Source organism: Schistocerca nitens, chromosome 8 (assembly GCF_023898315.1).
Source record: "Schistocerca nitens isolate TAMUIC-IGC-003100 chromosome 8, iqSchNite1.1, whole genome shotgun sequence".
NCBI classification, from domain to species: Eukaryota; Metazoa; Arthropoda; class Insecta; order Orthoptera; family Acrididae; genus Schistocerca; species Schistocerca nitens.
In genome coordinates this window covers 209,531,593-209,553,228 of record NC_064621.1, presented here as the reverse complement: position 1 = coordinate 209,553,228, position 21,636 = coordinate 209,531,593, and the positions used below count along the sequence as shown (strand labels likewise).

General features: G+C 43.8%; 1 protein-coding gene and 1 non-coding gene across 2 annotated transcripts in view; both read left to right on the top strand.

Annotated features, from left to right (window-relative positions):
* Positions 1 to 2,995: 2,995 nt before the first annotated feature.
* Positions 2,996 to 21,636, top strand: part of LOC126198691 (centrosomal protein of 135 kDa) — a 407,813-nt gene continuing 389,172 nt past the window's right edge. The window contains exon 1 of the mRNA XM_049935187.1: positions 2,996 to 3,500. Coding sequence (XP_049791144.1) covers positions 3,303 to 3,500 — 198 coding nt within the window. The 5' untranslated portion in view covers positions 2,996 to 3,302. The remainder of the gene's footprint in view (positions 3,501 to 21,636) is intronic.
* LOC126199980 (U6 spliceosomal RNA) lies at positions 8,861 to 8,967 on the top strand. Its single transcript, XR_007540172.1, has one exon. It is a non-coding gene; the product is annotated as a U6 spliceosomal RNA (small nuclear RNA).

The following is a 21,636-nucleotide window of genomic DNA, read 5'->3' as shown; positions in this document are numbered from 1 at the left end:
AGGACTATTTCTGACAATGACCACCTTGGTCCTGAGATTAACCATTTGATGACTGTTTTCAAGAGGAATGGTTATTCTGCCGGTGAAATTAAATCAGTATTGTCCAAGAAAGTAAGACACGATGCCGGCCATATACAAGAAGAGGACAAACACATAGCGCGGCTTCCTTTTTGCGGTGCTACAACGAGCAAGATAGCCAGAGTCCTGAAGAGGCAAGGAATAAAACCAGTTTTCCGACCACCTAGGAAAATTAAGGAAATGTTGAGACCAGTCGAAGATAGTCTCAGCTTAAGAGTGCCGGGAATTTATACCATTCCTTGTGAATGCGGCAAGAATTACGTGGGCCAGTCCGTAAGAACCGTTGCCGACCGCTGCATCGAGCACCAGCGCCACCTGAAATACAGGTATTTGGAAAAATCAGCGGTGGCTGAACATAGCCTGCTTAACAAGCATAAGATTTTATTTGAAGAAACCAGAGTAATAGCCCACGCATCGAATTATTGGGACTCTGTGATCTGGGAAGCAGTCTAAATTAGACTTAGCGATAATAACTTTAACAGAGACAACGGCTATGCACTTAGCAACACTTGGAAGAGTGCACTGGATAAAGAAAAATGGCAGAGAAAAACTTCCCGTACTTTACCTCCTGATTCAAGGGATGGCATTGCAAGCAATGCGTGATAGAAATGACATCTATGGAAGTAGAGGGCACCACTTCACTACGCGCCATATCGCTGTTGCTATGACGACGTATTCCAGCCAATCAGGAACCGTCCTTTGCATATACAAGTGGGAATCTCGCTAGTTTACGACCATTCGAGGGTTGGATTCCCTCACTTCTTCATCGAGGACTCGCACTGCCTGGGCTACTCTCAGGGTGTATCTTCGACGTGGAAGAGCCCCACCATTTCCTTGCCGTATGGTCTGCTCGCCGTCACTACTGCTCGCCGTCCGGTCCTCCTCGCCGCCGCCGCCGCCGCCGCTGCCGCCTGCCGGTGCTCGCCGCCGCCGCCGCCTGCCGGTGCTCGCCGCCGCTCGGTCGCCGCCTGCCGGTGCTCGCCGCCGACTGCCGGTGCTCGCCGCCGCTCGGTCGCCGCCTGCCGGTGCTCGCCGCCGCCTGCCGGTGCTCGCCGCCGCTCGGTCGCCACCTGCCGGTGCTTGCCGCCGCTCGGTCGCCGCCTGCCGGTGCTCGCCGCCGCCGCCGCCGCTCGGTCGCCGCCTGCCGGTGCTCGCCGCCGCCGCCGCCGCTCGGTCGCCGCCTGCCGGTGCTCGCCGCCGCTCGGTCGCCGCCTGCCGGTGCTCGCCGCCACCGCCGCCGGTCGGTTGCTGCCACCGCAGCCGCCGCCGCCGTCGCCCTTCTCGCGCGCTGCCATCATGTCCCAACCCACCACCCTATCATTTTCACCTCTCCCTCCACTGCTCCAACCAACATCACATGGAGCTCATCCTCCACCCCCCTTCCCATCCTTCCTTCTCTCCCTGTCCACCCCACCCCTGCGCCACTTTCGGCTGTAACCACCCCCAACTCCTCCTCCCCTATCACTGTCGCCCCATCGACAGTTACTGACTTTCCACCGCTCCCTGCACTGCCTCCAATGGGCTCCAAGCCAGCGCGGATTTCGGCTCGACGTTCCACGGTCTCTATGACACCCACGCCCCCTCCCTCTGCGTCATCCGCTGCTCAGGGTGGTCCTGCCCCTCCCCATCTCCCCCTGCAACCCATCCCCCAGCCCCCTCTCCACCCAGTCATGACCACGAAACCTTCAAAGCGCCTGAATGTTGACCCTTCCCCTGAAATCTCCAAAAAACCCCCAATCCCCGTGACGCACCCACCCCCATGGACGCGACCCTGACCCCGCCCCCACCACGATTGCCACCCACACCTTTGTCCTCTCCAATCCTGACCCTCAATTCCTTGATGCCCTCACCCTCGCCATCCAGAAATACTACCCCAATGCCCCCATCTCCCTTCTGATGCCTCGCAAGGACTCGGTCCTCATTAAATCCCCCAATGCTTCCTTCCACACCGATCTCCTCTCCCGCATCCCTCGTATCCAATTTCGCCAATGTGCAACCCTCACCCCCTACCACACTCCGTCCTCTCCCCGTCAGCCTCAACCTCCCCGACGTCCGCCGATCTTCACCACTGTGATCACGAAGCTTAGCCCTGTGATCACGGAGGCTGAGGTGTTGGCGGAACTCAACTTCCGGCCCGACATTGAAATCCGCAAGTGCCACTTTGAGATAAAGAGATTGGCGCAGGAGGGGAAATCGTGGCGGGCGACATCATATCATTCAGACGACCGATAAAAAAAGTCTTCCATACGAATCTTTTAAATCTTGTCTATCGTTCATGATATCTCTGTTGATCCATTTCTTACTACGTCTAAAATTAGCTTTCTGATGATTGATTTTGTATGTGGGAGGATGGGGGCTCCAGTCTCCATACGGCCATACTGATTTAGGGTTTCACTGGTTTCTGTAAATTAATTTAAGTAAATGCTGGCATGATTCCTACTGTAATGCAACGGCCCATCTTTATCAAATTGTCTACGTACGTATGTAAATACCGATATGTAAGAATTATGTTGCATGTTTTTCAGCTAATACCGTAATACGTTCAATATCCTTCTACAATGATTCACGGGCTAATAAAACTATTACCTCGCTAATCGATCCCTGTCATGTGTCATGGCTCGTAAGTGTCACTGCCATTCGGAGTCCCCAACAGACCGGAGTGAATGTCTTAAGTTTTCAAACAGTATCGGATGGAAATTTAATAGGCAAAAACAACTAAGACGAGTAGTTTTGTGAAATCCTAGTAATGACTGATAGAGTTCCATTATTAATTTTTTTATCATAGTAAAAGTTTTCGAAACATAATAAGTTTTCAAATGTTGGCTGGCTTGATGCTTTCTTTTTCAAATGTTTATCGGCCCGCGCGACTGAAATTTGACAAGTGTATTTCGGACGTAGGGGCGAGTTTGAGGTTGTGAACAAAGTGCGGTTTTTCTAAATAGTATTATTGACCCGTGAGGCTTGAAGAAAGTTCGATATTCATTATGAAAACGTTTTTACAACCCAGACACTTAAAAGGACAAGATTCGTGTGACTGAAGTGCTTCACGTTGTGTTATTCGTAGAGTGTTTACCCTCGTAGCTAGCAGAATTTGCCATCAATATACAACACTGCTAAACAAAGAAGAATTTTATAAATAGTTTCACTGTAAACGGTAAACGTAGCATTCGGAAGATAACTAAAAAACGCCAGTTTTTGCAAAGTATAAAGTGTTGTATTTATAAATGAACGTCATGGGGATGCCCGAATTGAATCTGAAAGAAAAGAAGTACGCCAATCTACGTAGAAATTTGGACGAGCTGGGATACCATCAGAGTTTGGGTACAGACTCGTTACATCTTGTCGAGTCTTTACTTTCTGATTTGCTGCATACTACGGAAAGCTTAAGACATTATAAAGAACTTGCGCAAAAAACTCTCGAGGTGAGCGTCGCCTTATCCTAGAGACTTTGCAATACTTTGGCTTAGTTTGATATTCATATTTAGATATGGTTTTACCAGTGTTTTATGGACATTAGTGTGTTGACACTGGTCTACAAATTTCTTGATATGTTGATATAATACGTAGGTGCTGATGATTCGGATCATGATAAATGTTGCACAGAGATGAAGCCCGAAATTGCGATCACTTGAGAGAGTAAACATGCGTAAGCATATGGCCAGTGCTCGGTAAATCTGCAAAGTTGCCACAACTTTGCAGATTTACCGAGTTAAAAATTGTTCATATTTGTTAGTAATGACAACCACATTAATTAGTAAAGCTCTTACACCGTAGTATTTGACTGTACACTATACCGTTCCATTGTACCGGGAAACGCGACAAACATTTATGTTCACACTGATTTTAATACAGTTACACTGATACGTTCGTATTTTTGTTAAGCACGTGAAAAGGGTTCTTTATGCAAATATATTCTCTTTGCGTTACACAAAACCATAGATCACTAAAAAAGTGCAAAATAAAAACTCTGTGAAAATTCGCGGCCAGTTTTAAAACAGGAACCAGATCTTCAATTCAAAATTGTTTACATATTTTTTTACAGGTATGTTTCAACGTTTGAGCTTACTATTCATGGGAGGGAATTTCCCTGTGTGAGGATAGTGCCAATTTACAACGGAACACTCATTTCATTTTTCAGTGAAAAATGATTCTTGAACTGGGTGTTATTTAAATGACTTATTGTTACTTGATGATTGCTGTCTGCTACCACGCATTACTATGTGTGTGGCTTCATGATGGCTGTCTCTGCTCACTTCTCCAGTTACAGCTTTTTTTAAAAAAAATCTTCATATGGAAGCAGAAACTGTTGAATTTAGGAATGTGTGTGGTGTTATTCCTGTTGATCTAGTGCATTTAAAAGAGAAGAATGTCGTTGCTGGAAAAGTCATTGCCTTGGATTTGCATTGAATTATATATAAGTTGTGTGTTTTTTTCTGTATTTTTTATTTTATTTTATTTTATTTATTTTTTTTTTTTTTACCAACAGGATCACATCACAACTTCAGTTCCCTCCTTTCTGTGTTTCCTATTTTGCCAGTAGTCTCTTGTTTGCTCTCCATGTTGTCTTTTCCTCTCTTCTGTCCATGTTGTTCCTGACTTCTACTCTGAAAGCCCAAAAAATTTAGTATTTGTTTTTTAAAAAGGTCTCTCTCCATTATTTCTGATTCTTTGATGTTTCTTTCTAGCCCTTTCCATACTTCAGTGATCCACGCTGTTGTTGAGTTCTTCTTACAGAAATACAGAAATATTGGTTTTATTAGGCTGTTCTCATTCATTCAGTATAGAATTAATCTTCGCTTAGCCTATGCTTCTGATATTTTCTCTATATTTTTGCGGATCACCTCATTACTTCTCATTTTCCAATGAGGCTTTTAAATAACATTAGTCAGCCAGCTTGTAGTTCAATGCTAGTCATTCACCTCCAAATGAATGTTCTGGTCATACCACTGTGGTATAATGTTTTGTTTTTCTAGATAAGCATTCCTTGTTATAAACATTCTTTATAATATGATATGCTCATTCCATTTTGTTAACTCTTTGTCTATTGTAAATTTTTCTTGTCCATTTTGATGCATGGTTTCTGCAATGTATTTACCTTTACTTACTCACTCTATTTTACATATTTGTATTTCTGTGAATTTTTGTGCATTTTTTAATGTTTGTTATGAATTATTTCAGCTTACATTTTGAGACTAGTTGTATTCGCTATTTTTACCAGAAAATTTGAGTAACTGCTGCTGTCAGATTTTCTGAAAGCATTGCAAAATCTTCTGCAAAACTCAGGCAGTGTACCTTAATTCCATTTGCTTTCCTTCCAGAATTATTAGTTCTTCTCCTTCCTTTTTTCCAAATTTCAGATCCTTACAATTTTTTCTAACCTTTAGGTATTACCTTTCTTGAAGTTTCACAAATTGTTTGCTAATTTTACTTAAACACCAAACTATCTACTGTTCTTATCTCTTGTTTCACTGTCTACCAAATCAAATGCTTTCTTAAAAATCAATAAATGACATGATTATAGGTTTGCTAGTTAACATTCTGTGCCAAATTATTGATTTTAAATTAAAAATTTGTGCTGTACAGAATCTTCCCTTTCCAAAACCATGCTGATATTCTACCAGTTGTTTGTTCAAAGTTCTACAGCAGTGTCCGACAGAATTTATAACAACATTTTGTATCCCAGTGGTAGAAGTGACAGTCCTCTATAATTTTTGACATTTTGTCTCTTCCCCCTTTTTGTGTAATGGTTGGGTTAATGATGCTCTTTCGGAATCTTTTAATTTTTTCAAACTTTCTCAAAAACAAGTTGTAGGTCTTTTATAATCTTTTGTTTTGACCTTTTCAATAATTCTGCTGAAAAGGAATCTTCACCACTTTCTTTGTTGTTTTTGAGTGTATTGGTGTGTTCATGAATATCTAGCACTGTTAGTGGGAAATCTTCCTCCAGATTTTGTGGTAGACTGGAAATTCCAATTTAACTGTTGGAACTGCTAATATTTCACAATTTTCTTTGTTATTTAATCCTATTTTGCCATTTTCATCTTTGAAGCATTTACTTGGTGCATGGTGCCTTTTAAGTATATTTAAAAGTTCAGTAAAAATTTCTAGTAGACATTACTTTGGTGAAATTTTCTAGTGTTTCCATAAGTTAAGATTTTATGACTTGCTTCTTTTGATTTTCCAGATTATTTTTGGTGTTTTCTTTTCTTTGTTGTCTGAATTGTTCTAAGTGTTGTTATTTTTTGAAAATTTCCATTTTATGCACTTTTTTCTAATTCTTCTTCACACTCCTGATTCACATGCTCTTTTTTGGAAAAAAATTCTTGACTGGTCCTAAAGTTTTCTCTGCTGCATTAGTAATTTGTACCTGGACTTCATGCCAGTCACCTCTTTTGCTATTTCAATGCCACCTCGATATTTTTCTATAACTTTTATTGTAATGTTAGCTGTAGTGGAGTTGTGTCCAACATCTTTCTTGGTTGTCTTTTTCATTTTAGATGGAAGAAACCAAATCTAGAGGAGAGAATGATATGAATCAAATCCCCCAGTTCTGATTACTTTAAAGTTCACAATTTCCATGGTACTCCTTTTGAATAAGGCTATGTGACCCAGTTTATAGTAGCCTCCTAGGTTTGGATTTGGGGATATCAAAGTTTTGCCTTTTCTTGGTAACTTTCGAAAATGTATGGACATCGGTTTTAACTCAATTTTACTCATATTGAGGTGTTTTATAATTTGTGTCTGTTCTTAAGCATGCTGGGTATTCAACTACAATACTCTGAATCTTCTTTTACTTCTCGGGTTGCTCATTGCAGTCACCAAGAAGTATTCTAACATTGTTTTTAAGTATGTCAGAGATTTCTGATTGTAAAGATCTCAAACTTGATTTTCTTGCTGCAGTGTTCTTCTGTTGTCATCATTTATATGTATGGGGCACTTTGTATAGGTGTAGCTTGTATTATTCACTTTCTGATTTATTTGAAAGCAAAAGAAGATAGAAAAAAGAAGCATCAACTGGAGGCTTCCTCTTTCTGTGGACTAGACTATCTGCATCTTGTCTGGAACCATTCCATTTACAACTAGATTGTCACCAGATAATTTTACATGAGAAAGTTCAGTTATTTGTTCTCCTTAGCCTGAATAAAACATTGTAACTGATCAATAAGTCAACACTGCACTTTTTTTTTTCAAAGCAGCTGTAGTGACACAAAATATACTGAACAGTTGCATATGCCGTTTGGTGATTTTCCTCCCTTCACAGTCAGTCTTATTGGTTTCAAAGAGCAAACACAATATAAATTCTCTTGGGATGGGTGAGTCCAGATACACAGCAATGGCTGCTACTGAAGAAAACATCCATATTTATACACGACAAGCCAAATTCCGTTGTATGGAAAAGTGGACTTCTCATAGTTCTATGGTTTATCCCATGCCTTGTTGGTCTTGAACAGTTTGCTGGTAGGATGATTGTGTCACTATGTCTCAATGTGAGCTTTAATATTTCTGATTTTCATATGAAGAATTTTTTTTGTTAAATATACATTTTAGGAAGTAAAGAGAATGTACGCTCTCAGAATTTAATTATGGCGTAGTAAACATCTTGATACTGCACTATGCCTCTATCTTAGTGACTGCCTTTGTTGGATCCCCTCTATAATCATATGTGATTAGGATACCAGGCTGACGAGCAGTACTCCAGAATCCTTAAAATTCTTCTATTTACATTGTCATCTGATTCTCCTAAAACTAATTTTATATGGTCTTTCCATATCACTCTAGACAGATATTCCAAAATACTTTAGTTGATGCAGTTCCCATTGAATCTTTTGCCTATCTTGTAATCGAACCATGGTGGCTGTTTCTGTCACTGGTGGACAGTGTGTTACATTTACTAATGTTGAGGGTCAGCTGTCAGTTCCTGCACCAAATGTTGATCCTCTGGAGGTCTCCATCCATTATCTGCAGATGACATCTCAGAGTTTTCACTAAAATCGTGATTTCATAAGTACATGCTTGGGGAGCATGGTGCTCATAGTCATTGCGATACTCCATCCTTTCCTGTACTGCATTCCTATCTCTGATTATCAAGTTTCTCAGACTTGGTCTGTAGAAAGGATTCCTTAGTTGTGATCTGTCTTTTCCGTGGGGGCACTTATCGTCACTGCCTAATTGCTTTTTCCAAACTTTCTTTTTTTCACTCGTACACACTGAAGCACCAAAGAAACTGTTTTAGGCACGCATATTCAAAAACAGAGATATGTAAACAGGCAGAGTATGGTGCTGTGGTCAGCAATGTCTACATAAGATAACAAGTGTGTGTTGCAGTTGTTGGATCGGCTACTGCTGCTACAATGGCAGGTTATCAAGATTTAAGTGATTTTGAACATGATGTTATAGTCAGTGCACAAGCGATGGAACATGGCATCTCCAATGTAGCGATGAAGTGGGGATTTTCCTGTACGGCCATTTCACGATTCTACTGTGAATATGAGGAATCCGATTAAACATCAAATCTCCGACATCGCTGCAGCCAGAATAAGGTTCTGCAAGAATGGGACCAATTATGAATGAAGAGAATCATTCGATGTGACAGAAGTGCAATCCTTCCGCAGATTGCTACTGATTTCAATGTTGGGACATCAAAAAGTGTCAGAATGTGAACCATTCAATGAAACATCATCGTTATGGGCTTTTGGAGCAGAAGGCCCACTCGTGTACTCTTGATGACTGTGTGTCACAGAGCTTATCTCCTTGCCTGGACCCGTCAATACAGACATTGGATGTACTCACTTGGGCGGTACACATACTAAAATTGGAACGATACAGAGAAGATTAGCATGGCCCCTGCGCAAGGGTTACATGCAAAATTGTGAAGTGTTCCACATTTTTGCATGCCCAAATGGCAGCTTACTGAGGCTCACTGGCAGCTTTACTCCTCCCTGACAACCTTCGAAGAACAAGATTTCCCCAGTTGTGATGTCCAGGTGGACTATCTCACCAATGTTATCCTTATTGCTGCAGAACGTTCCATTCCTTGCACTTACTCTTTACCACATTGTGTCCCAGTCCCTTGGTGGACTGAGGCATGCCACGACACAATTTGCGCACGGAGACATGCTCTCCACGTTTCTAACCATCATCCTATGATGGCATACTGCATTCGTTATAAAGAGATGCATGTAAAGTGTCGTCGAATTCTTCGGGATAGCAAACAACCTAGCTGTATTTCATTCACTAATTCTTTTAACAGTTCCACTCCTTCCTCTGTCGTGTGGGCCAACCTCTGACGGTTCTCTGGGACCAAGACCATTCACCCATTTCTGGCCTCACAGTAGCAGACGATGCTATCGTAGACCCTATTGCTATCTCCAACACCTTGGACCACCAGTTTGCAGAAGTTTCGAGCTCTTCCCACTATCACCCTGCCTTCCTCCATCAGAAACGAGTGGAGGCGGCTTGGGTTATACCCCTCTCTTCTCCGAATAATGAGTGCTGCAATGCTGCCTTTACTATGATGGAGCTCGATTGTACTCTCAGCTCATCCTGATCCTCCACCCCAGGGCCAGACGCCATCCACATTCAGATGTTGCAGCACCTTTCTCTTGTGGGCAAGCACTTTCTGCTTAACACGTACAACCGCATCTGGGCAGGGGGCACATTTCCCGGATGCTGGCGTGAAGCCATCTTCATACCCATACCTAAGCCTAGTAAGGACAAAAATCTTCCTTCTAGCTACCACCTCATCTCTCTTACCAGCTGCATTGGCAAGGTGATGGAACGTAAGATTCATGACCAGCTGGTATGGTGGCTCGAGTCTTGCAATTTACTGACGAATGCACCGTGTGGATTTCAAGCAAGGCGTTCTGCAGTTGACCATCTCGTTACTTTGCCCACCCATGTCATGAATGGTTTTCTGCAGAAATCCCAGACTGTGGCCGCGTTTTTCTATTCGGGGAAGGCCTACGACACCTGCTGGAGAACTGGTATCCTCCGTACCCCTTACACGTGGGGATTCCATGGCTGTCCGCCACATTTCCTTCAGGCATTTTTACAAGATCGAGTTTTCAAGGTGTGTGTGGGTTCTGCTTTTCGGACACTTTTTTCCAGGAAAACGGTGTGCCTGAGGGTTCCGTCCTGAGTATCGTCCTCTTTGCTATCTCCATTAACCCTATCATGGTCTGTCTCCCACCGAGCATCTCCGGCTCCCTTTTTGTTGACGATTTTGCCATCTATTTCAGTTCTCCACAGACCTGTATCACTGAACAGCATCTTCAGCGGTGTCTTGATCGTCTTTACCCCTGGAGCATCGCCCATGGCTTTCGCTTTTCCACTGACAAAACCATCTGTATGAATTTCTGGCAACGCAGGTGGTCTCTCCCACTATCTTTACATCTTGGGACTGTTGCCCTTCCGTTCATTGAAACTACGAAATTCCTGGGGCTCATGTTCAATAGGAAATTCTCTTGGTCCTCCCATGTATTGTACCTGGCAGCCTTCTGAACATGGTTCCTCAATGTCCTATGTGTCCTCAATGGCACTTCCAGGGGTGCCGATTGAACCACCCTCCTCCATTTGTACCAGTCCCTTGTCTGTTCGAAACTCGACTATGGGTGCTATGTTTATGCATGTGCACACCCGTCCCTCTTATGCTGTCTCAACACTATCCACCAATGTGGCATCAGTTTGGCCATGGGTGCCTTTTACACCAGCCCGGTTGATGTGTCTGTATGCTGAAGCTGCTGAATTATCCCTGTCCTACCGCCGTGACTTTCTCCTCAGCAGGTATGCATGCCATTTGTGTGCCATGCATGGCTACCCATCCTATGCATCCTCCTTTGATGATTCCTTTGATCGTCAGTATGGGGCTCATCCTTCTTCTCTGTAATGTCCTAGAGTCCGCTTTCGGCACCTGCTACAGTGGCTTAACTTCACACTACCTGCACCTTTCCCGGTGGGTGTGAATCCTTCACCACCTTGGCTTTGTGAAGCAGTCCATGTTAGCCTTGGCCTTCATTTGCTTCCTAAGGACACTACTTCAGCCTCAATCTATTGCCTTCAGTTTCACGACCTTCGCATGGAACTTCGCGATAGTACCTTTGTATACACTGATGGCTCTGGGACTGACCATGGGGTTGGGTGTGTCTTCGTCATTGGCACCCGTGTCTTTTGATATCGGCTTCCAGCACACTCCTCAGTATTTACAGCTGAGCTCTTCACCTTATATGGGGCCACGGAGTACATCCGGCGACACAGCCTTTTCAGTTGTGTCCTCTGCTCAGACTCACTCAGTGGCCTTCAAATTCTATGTGTGCTGTACACCGTCCATCCGTTAGTGTAGCGGGTCCGGGAAAACTGTCAACTGCTCTCTCTTGGTGGAGCCAGTGTGGTGTTTCTTGGGTTCCTGGTCATGTCGGTCTACCAGGAAATGAGGCTGCTGATGCTGCTGCCAAGGCTGCAGTCCTCGTACCTCAGCCTGCGAGTACCTATATTCCCTCTGACGATCTCTGTGTTGCCGTCTGTCAGGAGGTGGTGTCTCTTTGGCATCGCCAATGATCCTCCCTGCACAGGAATAAGCTCCGGCTTATTAAGCCTCTCCCAGCAGCTTGGATGACCTCCTCTTGGCCCTCCTGGTGGGAGGGGGTTATTCTATCTTGGCTGTGTAGTGGGCACTGTCTTTTTAGCCGTCGTCATTTGCTAAGTGGCACTACACCACTACTTTGTACACATTGCACTCAAGTTTTAACTGTCTGCCACTTCCAGATGGAATGTCCATTTTTTACGTTCCTGTTCGGATTTGTCATCTGAGTTATCGGCCGTTTTTGCAAATGACGCATGGGCTGTCTACCACGTCTTACTTTTTATCTGCCAAAGCAATATGGCGAAGGCCATTTAATTTTTAGTTTTGGACCTCTGTTTCTGTATGGTGTCTTTTTTAGCCCTTTTCCACGTGCCTGTTTTTAGCTGTCTTCTATTACATCAATTGGGACTTACGTACAGTCGTTTTTAACTCCTCTCTGTATTCGTGTTCTATAGTTTTGACTTGGGCACGTATGACCCCAGTTGTTTTTCGCCCTAAAGTAAATCAAAACCAAAACTGATATTGGACTGTTGATGACTGGAAACATGTTGCCTGGTTGGATTAGTCTCATTTCCAGTTGTATCGAGTGGATGGACGTGCATGGTATGGTGACAACCTCATGAACCCATGGACCCTGCATGTCAGCAGGGAACTGATAAAGCTGGTGGAGGCTCTGTAATGGTGTGGGGTGTGTGCAGTTGGAGTGATATGGGACCCCCGATATGTCTAGGTAAGACTCTGACAGGTGACATGTACATAAGCATCCTGCCTGATCACCTGCATCCATTCATGTCCATTGTGCATTCAAACAGACTTTGGCAATTCCAACAGGTCAGTGTGACACCCCATTCATCCAGAATTGCTACAGAGTGGCTGCAGAAACACTCTTCAGAGTTTAAACACTTCTGTTGCCCACCAAACTCCCCAGACATGAACATTGTTGAGCATATCTGGAAGGCTTTGCAACATGCTGTTCAGAAGAGATCTCCATCCACTTGTTCTCTTATGGATTTATGGCCAGGCCTGCAGTATTCATTGTATCGGTTCCCTCCAGCCCTACTTCACACAATAGTAGAGTCCATAACATATAGTGTGGTAGCACTTCTGCGTGCTTGCCGGGTCCCTACACAATATTAGGCAGGTGTACCGGTTTCTTTGGCTCTTCAGTGTGGGTGACTTACAGTTGGCCACCATTATTACAAGATTTTATAGTGATGCGGGCAGTATGAGGATCGCTGCCCATTGTGGCACCTGTTTCACCCATTGTGCAATCTTATTGTAAGCACCTCTTATGCAAGTGAATTGTATTATGCACCCGAAGCCTAAAATGGCAGCCACTCTAATGTTGGAAGGAGGGGATCCATCTGGTAATCACACAGTTGTGGCTCCCTGACAACAATGCACAGCTGGTGTCAGAGATAAAAACAGTGCATGCCAAGCATAATTTTCCTATGAAGTATGCGGCACAGGGACTCCATGCCAAGCAGCCATTATTTTGGCAAATTGGAGTCCATGGAGGAAGACCACAATTAGAGTGGTTGGCACTGTGGCAGATGAACTGCAGTGAAGAGGATTAAACTTTCTCACACTGCTGCTGGGCAGGAATCCTACTAGAGAGAATAAATTGTTTAAATACAGATAGATGTGGCTTCAGTACTTCCCCTTCCTGGCCACATTATGGGATGTAAGCAAATTCAAAAGAAGTCAGAAATGCTCCCCTCATAACTTAGTTTTTAGTAAAGTGGGTCCATACTTATTAAAACCGTGACTTGTATCCCCTCACAAGTGTTGCCCTTCTGCGAGAAGCTCAGTGTCAGTCCTGTTTTATTCATTCCTCAAAAGAGTGTCAAGACAACCTTGAGAGTAATTCACCATCACTGCCTCACATTTCAGACAGATGAAGAACTGCATGTTGACTTTGAACAAAGAGGCTGTCTCTTCTGTTCATCATATATAACAGTGACTAAAGAGCACAATAGGTACTCATGCTTCTATTTTGGCTTTTAGCAAGTATGTATTAATTGGGCAGGTAGTAGTAATACTAATGGTTTACTGCTGTTTTGTAAAGCCATATATTACACCTGTGCTTCCCGTGCCATCTTTTAGTGTATGTGCTTTGGGTCTATGTTTTCATGCTGCACAAAATCTATGGAGACTGCAAGTGGCAGCTATATGAGAACACTTTGTGCAGCTGCCAATATGTATCAGTTCCGAATAGAAACATCCCGTCTTCAAATTGCACCATTTGAAAGAAGGAAAGAAAGATACAGGAGTACAAAACCTCTGACCATGTTTTGTATTTTGAAGCAAAGAAAAAATATCGGTTTCTATTTCCAGGCCAAATGACAGCAAACTTTGCCAATAGGGTAACTAAGCCCCTGTCTATAGCAATGGTGAAGACATCCACATTTTCCCCAAAGCTGGGCCCTGTTGACTGTCTGCAAGAAACATCACCAACTTGACCTCACACCCGCAAAATAATGAGCCCCAGAAATTGGTCCTGCACTAAACTTTGGCCATAATTTTGATAGTACACAGTTATCCTTATGAAAGAACAGTGTTTAAACTTTCACATGCGCCAGTTGTTTGTTACTCACTCTGCTCCACTGCAGCCGCGCCAGAGTGCAAAGTACTGTACAGTGGAATGAGTAACTTTGTTCATTGTGTTAAAGTATACAGTTTCTAACCTGTAGCTGTTGTGAGAGATCACCACGCTTTGAACATTTTTATGGTATGAATGACAAATACAGTGCAAGTGTGTTAAACTAAAAAGGCAGTCTCTGTTTCAGCTGTTTATTTTAAAATTGATGTATTTTGAACTGCTAATTCATCTTCATAACTTCTGTAAATGTTGCAGAAATGCTGAAGATGTGCCACTAGAATGAAATGCGTAAGGTTTAAAATAAATACCTAGAACAGACACTGTCTTTTTATTTGAAAATTGGATTACTGTTGCTGAACCAGGCTGGAAATGGAGTGGAGAAACATATAGTGTAAATGAATGAAATGAATTAGTGTGTAGTTAAAGAAATAGTGTAGCATGTTGGGCAGATGTGTCCACCTTCCTCCTCCATTTCTCTCACTTGCAAACATGATGAAGTATCGCTCGATACAGCATTAGTGGATTTTTTTGCCTGTGTAGTATTGTAGGACAGTGTGCAGAAACGTATGTAGATTCTGTCCATCAGCATTTCTTGCATTAGTATTATTAGCAATTCATATCAGTATTCCATGTAGTGCTTAACACCCTTTGTGGAAAATAAGCACTCCCCAGGAGTGTCCGCATACTGTGTCCCCAGTGATTCATAATGCCAGCTGCAGGAGTTGTGGTGTAACTTTGTTAACATGCCTTAGTTGTTTTTTGTGACATAATGCGGTAGAGAAAATTGGGAATTGCCTATTTGTTCTTAATTTTTGCAGACCTGTGGAGGAGGGAAGTGCGTGACGACAATCCAGTGACCCATCTTTCCTCGAGCTTCTAAACTACACCGTCACCTTTCTGCCCTGTTACACCCTCAGAACACAGGTTATCCCATAACACAGTTCTACTGCACTTTGATGTGGTACACACATTTAATATTTGTTTTTAACCCATTCATGTAACTGATTTAACATTAAGCATCATTTTTATACAAATAAAACACTGTTTTTAATGATCTGCGATTTTTCCATTCCTTCAGTTTAGAGATTAGTAATACTCGAGAAAAATGAACAGGATCTTTTTTATTGTGAAACATTTTCGCTATATGCCACAGTTTTTGAGATATTAAAAATAGACCTAAAAAAAGTGACCCTTTTCCGTGCTCAATACTGCACCGGTCACTATTTTGAATGTGTTATTCATTGCACTCCCTCCTACCACCATACAAAAATTGGCAACTGTACAAATTTTTTCCCTTAGACAACATTTTGCAGACTGTGTGGATTGCGCTACATTGACAACACCTCATTGCTATCATCTTTGACTTCAGAGAACTCAGTAACACCACATGAGACTACTACATCCTTATCAAATTGTATGCAGTGTGAATTCAGAGGTCCCTCCTACTGATTTACGGTGTCCCACAGGATTCATGCTGTGTGTGAACCTTTTCCTGACAGTGATTATGGGCTTCCAGGGCTGTGGTCTCACCATCTCTGCACATTGACGACATTTGTATTTACTACAGTTCTTGAACCGTAAGTGTTGCTGAATGCAAGCCACAGGTTGCTGTAAAGGAAATGCAGTCATGGGCCCTCATACATGGTTTCCACTCTTTTCCATTGCCAAATTGTGTGTTTGTTCACTTCCGTCAATGAAAAAAATTTCATATATACCCAGAACTTTTAGTTCATAATGAACTGCTCAATGTGGTAGTCATCTCACTTTTTGGGACTTTTATTTGATGCCTAGCTGACACAGTTATGGCCTATTCACCACCACTACCTGGCAGAGGCTGTAGTCCTTCCTCTGCAGATTAGATGCCACCAATTACTATCAGTAGTACAATAAAAGTCTGCACTAACTTTAACCACCATATCCTTGCCTCCCATGAAGATGACCCAGATCTAGTCTCCCAAAAACTTTAGACTGCTGTGCATTTCAGCATTTGTTCTTCTCAGTTCTTGCCAGATTTCCTGGTTCAAACATCATCTATAGAATCATGAACACCACCCCTTTCATATAGGTGCAGTTTTTTTTTCAGCGGGATTAGTATGTTTTATACTTTCATTCTGTCGTGACATTTACCTAATTTGCAGTGACTTTCTAAGCAGTATGCAGGCTATAAACCAATGCTATCCTCGGAACTCATTGGTTTCGTCCATACACAATATTCTTTCTGTCCACAGCATTGGGATCTTAATTGTAATGCATTGGACACCAAATCATGTAGAGATTCTGGGGAACAAGCTTGCAGGTCAGTTAGCTAAGGAGGCTAGCAAAATGGAAGTATTGGAGATGAGTATGCAGGAATCAGTCTTGTGGTTGACACTGTATCTTCCACTTTTGGAGGCATGAAAGTGAGAATGACACTTATGGTCACAACAAGAAGTCTAGGAGTAATAAAAGCGTCCAAACCCACTTGGTGAGCTCCCTTCATCCTTCTTAGGGGAACTGACTCTCCTTTGCCAGGTCTGTATAGGACACACTAGCTGACTCGTGCTAAAATCCTCAGATGGTGTTGTGACACCCTCTCTGTTGGTGGACTATGGATATCTTGTCAATGCCTTAACTTCACTGCCTTGTGGTAAACAAAGATACTCAAGTCACTGCCTCTGCTGTTCAGTGATGATGCCCACATGGCAAACTTAGTTTCTTATTTTATTGGAGAGAGTGGTTTATTTACCATGATTTGAAGTTTGGCACTGTTCTCATCACATTTTTACTATTCTGTTACGTGAACATTGTGGTCCAACATCTTCTGGCCAGTGCACCTCTCCCTCCTCACTATATTTGGTTACTTTCTTTGGCTGTCTTACTTTCACTTTTCTTCTCACAGTGTTTTAACTAAATATGAGAGTTGCTTTGTCTCTGCCCCTGAACTGTAGACTGGCCTGACACAAGTCCTATTCAGTCTCTTTATGTTTTTGTACCCATACTTGTTTCGATAATTAACCATTCTGTGATGGAGCATTCTATCTGTGATAGGGGGACTGCCAGTTGGGAGTGGAAGCATACCTCCTGCCACAAGACTAGCCATGGAAGGTCTCCAGTCCCATGTGGCCAGTGCATCTCTCACACATCACTGTATTTTATTACTTTTTAATAGTTGTTTTTCCTTCACATTACTTCTTTCCTGGCCCTGCTCACTAGGTGATATAGCTAAAGCTTAAACTGGCTGTCATCCCTTTTCTCCTCGTGGAATGATTTGGGCTTTGATTATTAAAGGAAGAAAGAACTCATGACCTCACTGGTTAGCCCCTTTTAAAGCCACTAATCAAACAACCAATAACCAAAACAACAATATACTCCATCTTTGCTGTGAATGTATACACCACTATGATTTTATTTGTATAAGTTTGTTTATTGAATACAGATTGAGAAACTTCTTGAAAGAATCCAAGGCTTTTTCTCTACTAGCCACGGGAAAAGTGTTTCTTCAGCAGTTGTAAATACACATTCTTAAACACCCACAGTAACTCATAAACCTGATCCAGTTGTTAATTTTCTGTTCCTAAAAGTAAAAGGAATCATCCATGAGCTGTTTGTACTTGGCATCTGTTCCTAAGAAATTTTCAGGGTTGTAAATGTGCATACAAGCTGCAGATGTATGGGAAGATATAATGGTTAATTTTCATAAATGCTGGATTGTTTTACTTCCTCATAAGTTATGGAATGACAGTTGCATTGAATGGAAGCAGCAATTGGGAGTGGGGTCAAGGAAGAGGGAAGGATAGCAGAGTATGAATGGGGTGGCTGGGGGACAGAAGAGTGCTGTCAAGGACTACTGTAGAAGGCAGCAGCACAAGGATGTAAGGTGCAGTGGTGGAGGTTGTGGGGGTGGCAATGGGGAGAGAAGGAAAGCCTGGTGAGTGCACTGGTGTAGAGCAAGCACAATGAGGGTGGGGGATGTGAATTGGGAGATGGGTGTAGGACAGAGGTGGCAGAAACTGTTGGATGGGGGGGGGGGGGGGGGGGATGAGGAGGCAATGAAATTTCGGGAGGGGATAATATGTTATAAGGATAACTCCCATCTTCACAATTCAGAAAAGCTGTTGGTGGAAGGGTGGACTCAGGTGGCCCGGATTGTGAAGTAACCATTGAATGAAACATGTTATGTTCAGCTTTGTGTTGTGCCACATGTGGTCTGGTTTGCTCTTGACCACAGTTTGGTGGTGGCCATTAATTCTGACAGATGGCGGATGGGTAGTCATACCAACAGAAAGAGCGTAGATGCCTTCACAGGTGGCCTGGCCTCTGATTTGGTAGGATAAGCCTTTGACAGGACTGGAACAGAGGGGTGCTGGGTGGGGATATTACCCCTCTGGCAATGGCCTGGGATTGGGAGTGATACAGGGATGGGCTAGGATGTTGAGGAGGTTGGGTGGGCAATGCTATTGAACACTACTTCTCATCATTCTTCAGACTCCCTCATTCCTCTTATGTCTTACTAACTTTATCCTAACACATAACTATTTCTTCTTTGAAGGGAAGATATACAAATAAATCCGCGGCACAGCCATGAGCACTTACTCGACACCTTCCTATGTGAACCTATTTATGGACCATCTAGAGGAAATGTTCCTAGCCTCCTAAACCGCCATACCCCTGGTCTGGTTCAGGTTCATTGACGATATCTTCATGATCTGGACTCAGGACAAAGACATTCTATCAATATTCCTTCACAACCTCAACACCTTCTCTCCCATTGACTTCACCTGGTTGTCCTCAACCCAGCATGCCACCTTCTTGGATGTTGACCTCTTCTCTCTTGGCTCTGTCCACACCTCTGTCCACATTAAGCCCATATACAACCAACAGTACCTGTATTTCAACAGCTGCCATCCCTTCTGCCCCAAAATCCCCCTTCCGCGCAACCTGGCCATCCAGGCATATCTGCTGAGATGAGAACTCCCTTGCCCAATATTCTAAAGGTCAGATAGAGACCTTCGCTGACAGGCGCAATCCCTCAGATGTAGTCTGCAAACAGATTTCCCATGCTATATTCCCACATACCCCCTGTTATCCCACAACTGCCGAGAACTAGCTACAAAGGAGCACCCCCTTCATTACCCAGTACCACCCCAGACTGGGACAACTGAACCTTATCTTTCGTCAGGGCTTTGATTATCTATCATCATACCCTGAAATGAGGGCATCCTTTCCAAGATCCCTCCTACCCCTCATAAAGTGGTGCTCGATCGCCTGCTCAACCTCCATGACATCCCCGTCCATCCCTGTGCCACTCCCACTCCCAGCCCCCTTGCCGCAGGGATCACATCCCTAAGGAAGACCCAGGTGCAAGACCTACCCAATCCACCATCCCAGCACCTGTTCCATTCCTATCACAGGCTTACCCTACCTTGTCGCTGGGCCACCTTTGAAAGTGCCCATGTCATATACTAGTTCTGCTGCAGGCATTGCACAGCTTTTTATATTGGTATGACTACCGACTGGTTGTCTGCCAGGATGAATGGTCATGAGCAAGTTGACTGCCCTGTGGCACAACATGCAGCTTAACATAACATGCTTGATTTTAATGGCTGCCTCACAACTCAAGCTGTCTGGGTCCTCCTCTCACTACCAGCTTTTCTAAACTGCCCAGATTGGAGTTATCCTTAAAACACATTCTCTCCTCCCAAAATTATGCTGGCCTCAACCCATGATAGCCTACTGTCCCCTCACATTCCATCCAACAGTTTCCGTTACCCTCTATCACGTGGCATCCTCCCAATTCACATCCCCAACCCTCACTGTGTTTGCTCTATGCCAGTGCATCCACCAGTCTCCCCCCCCCCCCCCCCGCCCCCCTTCCATTCACATCCCCATCCCTCCTGCACAGCCTCCTGGCACTGGCCCCGCCAGCCTTGTCCTGCCGCCCTCTACACCAGTCCCAGGACACTTCGCCTGACAATTCTCTTCTCTGCCTCCCCCCTCCCCCTACGTACTCTCCTGGCCCTCCCCATTTCCTGGTCCACTCCCAGTTGCTGCTTTTTTCCGGCTAGAGTGAGCAGTGGTAGCAGTTGGGTGTATAAGAGGTGTGCCTGCTTGTGTGAATGTGTGTGTTTTCCTTTTCTTTTCAGAAGAAGGCTTTGGCTGAAAGCTTAGTGTGTAATAGTCTTTTTGCTGTGCCACTCAACACATCTTTATGGAAAGAGACAACATTTACATGTTCTAATGACGGAATCTCCAGGTAGGAATATCAGCAATATAGGAAAAGATAGATTGCTACGTACTGTAAAGAAGAGATGTTAAGTTGCAGACAGGCACAATTAAAAGACACTTACATAAAGCTTTTGGCCACAGCCTTCATCAGCAAAGCAGAAACACACATCATCCACACACACACACACACAAGCAAGCACACCTCCTCACACACACATATGACCACCAGCTTCAGCAACTTGGACCAGAAAGCAACTATCACATGCAATGCAAGCAGCAATCTGAAAGAGATGGGAAAGGAAAGTGTATGGGTGGGGGGAAGATGAATGCTGTCAGTCGGAGTTACCAGGGACTAGAGTGCCAACAGGTGCAGCATCAGGAGTTTTGGGGCAGGGAGATGGGGAATAAAGGAACAAAAAAGGAGGGAGTGGGGAAAGATGGATGGATGCTTTGGGAGAGGGTGGCAAACAAAGAGGGTGGGAAATGAGAGTGGGGACTACATGATAGGAGAGAGGGGGATGGAAACTGTGAGGTGGAGGGTTTGGGGACAGTATGCTGCTGTAGGTTGAGTTTGAGGTAATTACGGGAGTGGAGAATGTGTTGTAAGGATAACTCCCAAATGAGTGCTTCGGAAAAGCTGGTGGTGGAGAGAGGATTTAGATGGCTGAGGTGTGAAGCAGCCAAAGAAATAAAAAACATTACGTTCAGCTGCATGTTGTGCCACAGGGTAATGTGCTTTGCTCTTGGCCACAGTTTGCCATCAGCCATTTATCCTGGTAGACAGCTGGATGGTAGCCATACAAACATAAAAAGCTGTCCAATGACTACAGCAGTGTTGGTATATGAAATGGCTGCTTTCAAAGATGCCACAGCTCCTGATGGGGTAGGAAAAACCTGTGACACGACTGGAGTAGAAAGTGCTGGGTGGTTGGATTGGGCAGGTCTTGCACCTGGGTATTCTACAGGGGTATGATCCACGTGGTGAGAGGTTGGGATTGGGAGTGGCTTAGGCACAGACTAGGATGTGAAGGTTGAGTGGACAATGGAACACCACTTAAGAAGGGGTGGGAAGTATCTCGGGTAGGATGCCCCTCATTTCAGGGCATGATGATAGATAATTAAAGCCCTGATGTGGTTGAGTTGTTCCAGTCCAGGGCAGTATTTCATGATGAAG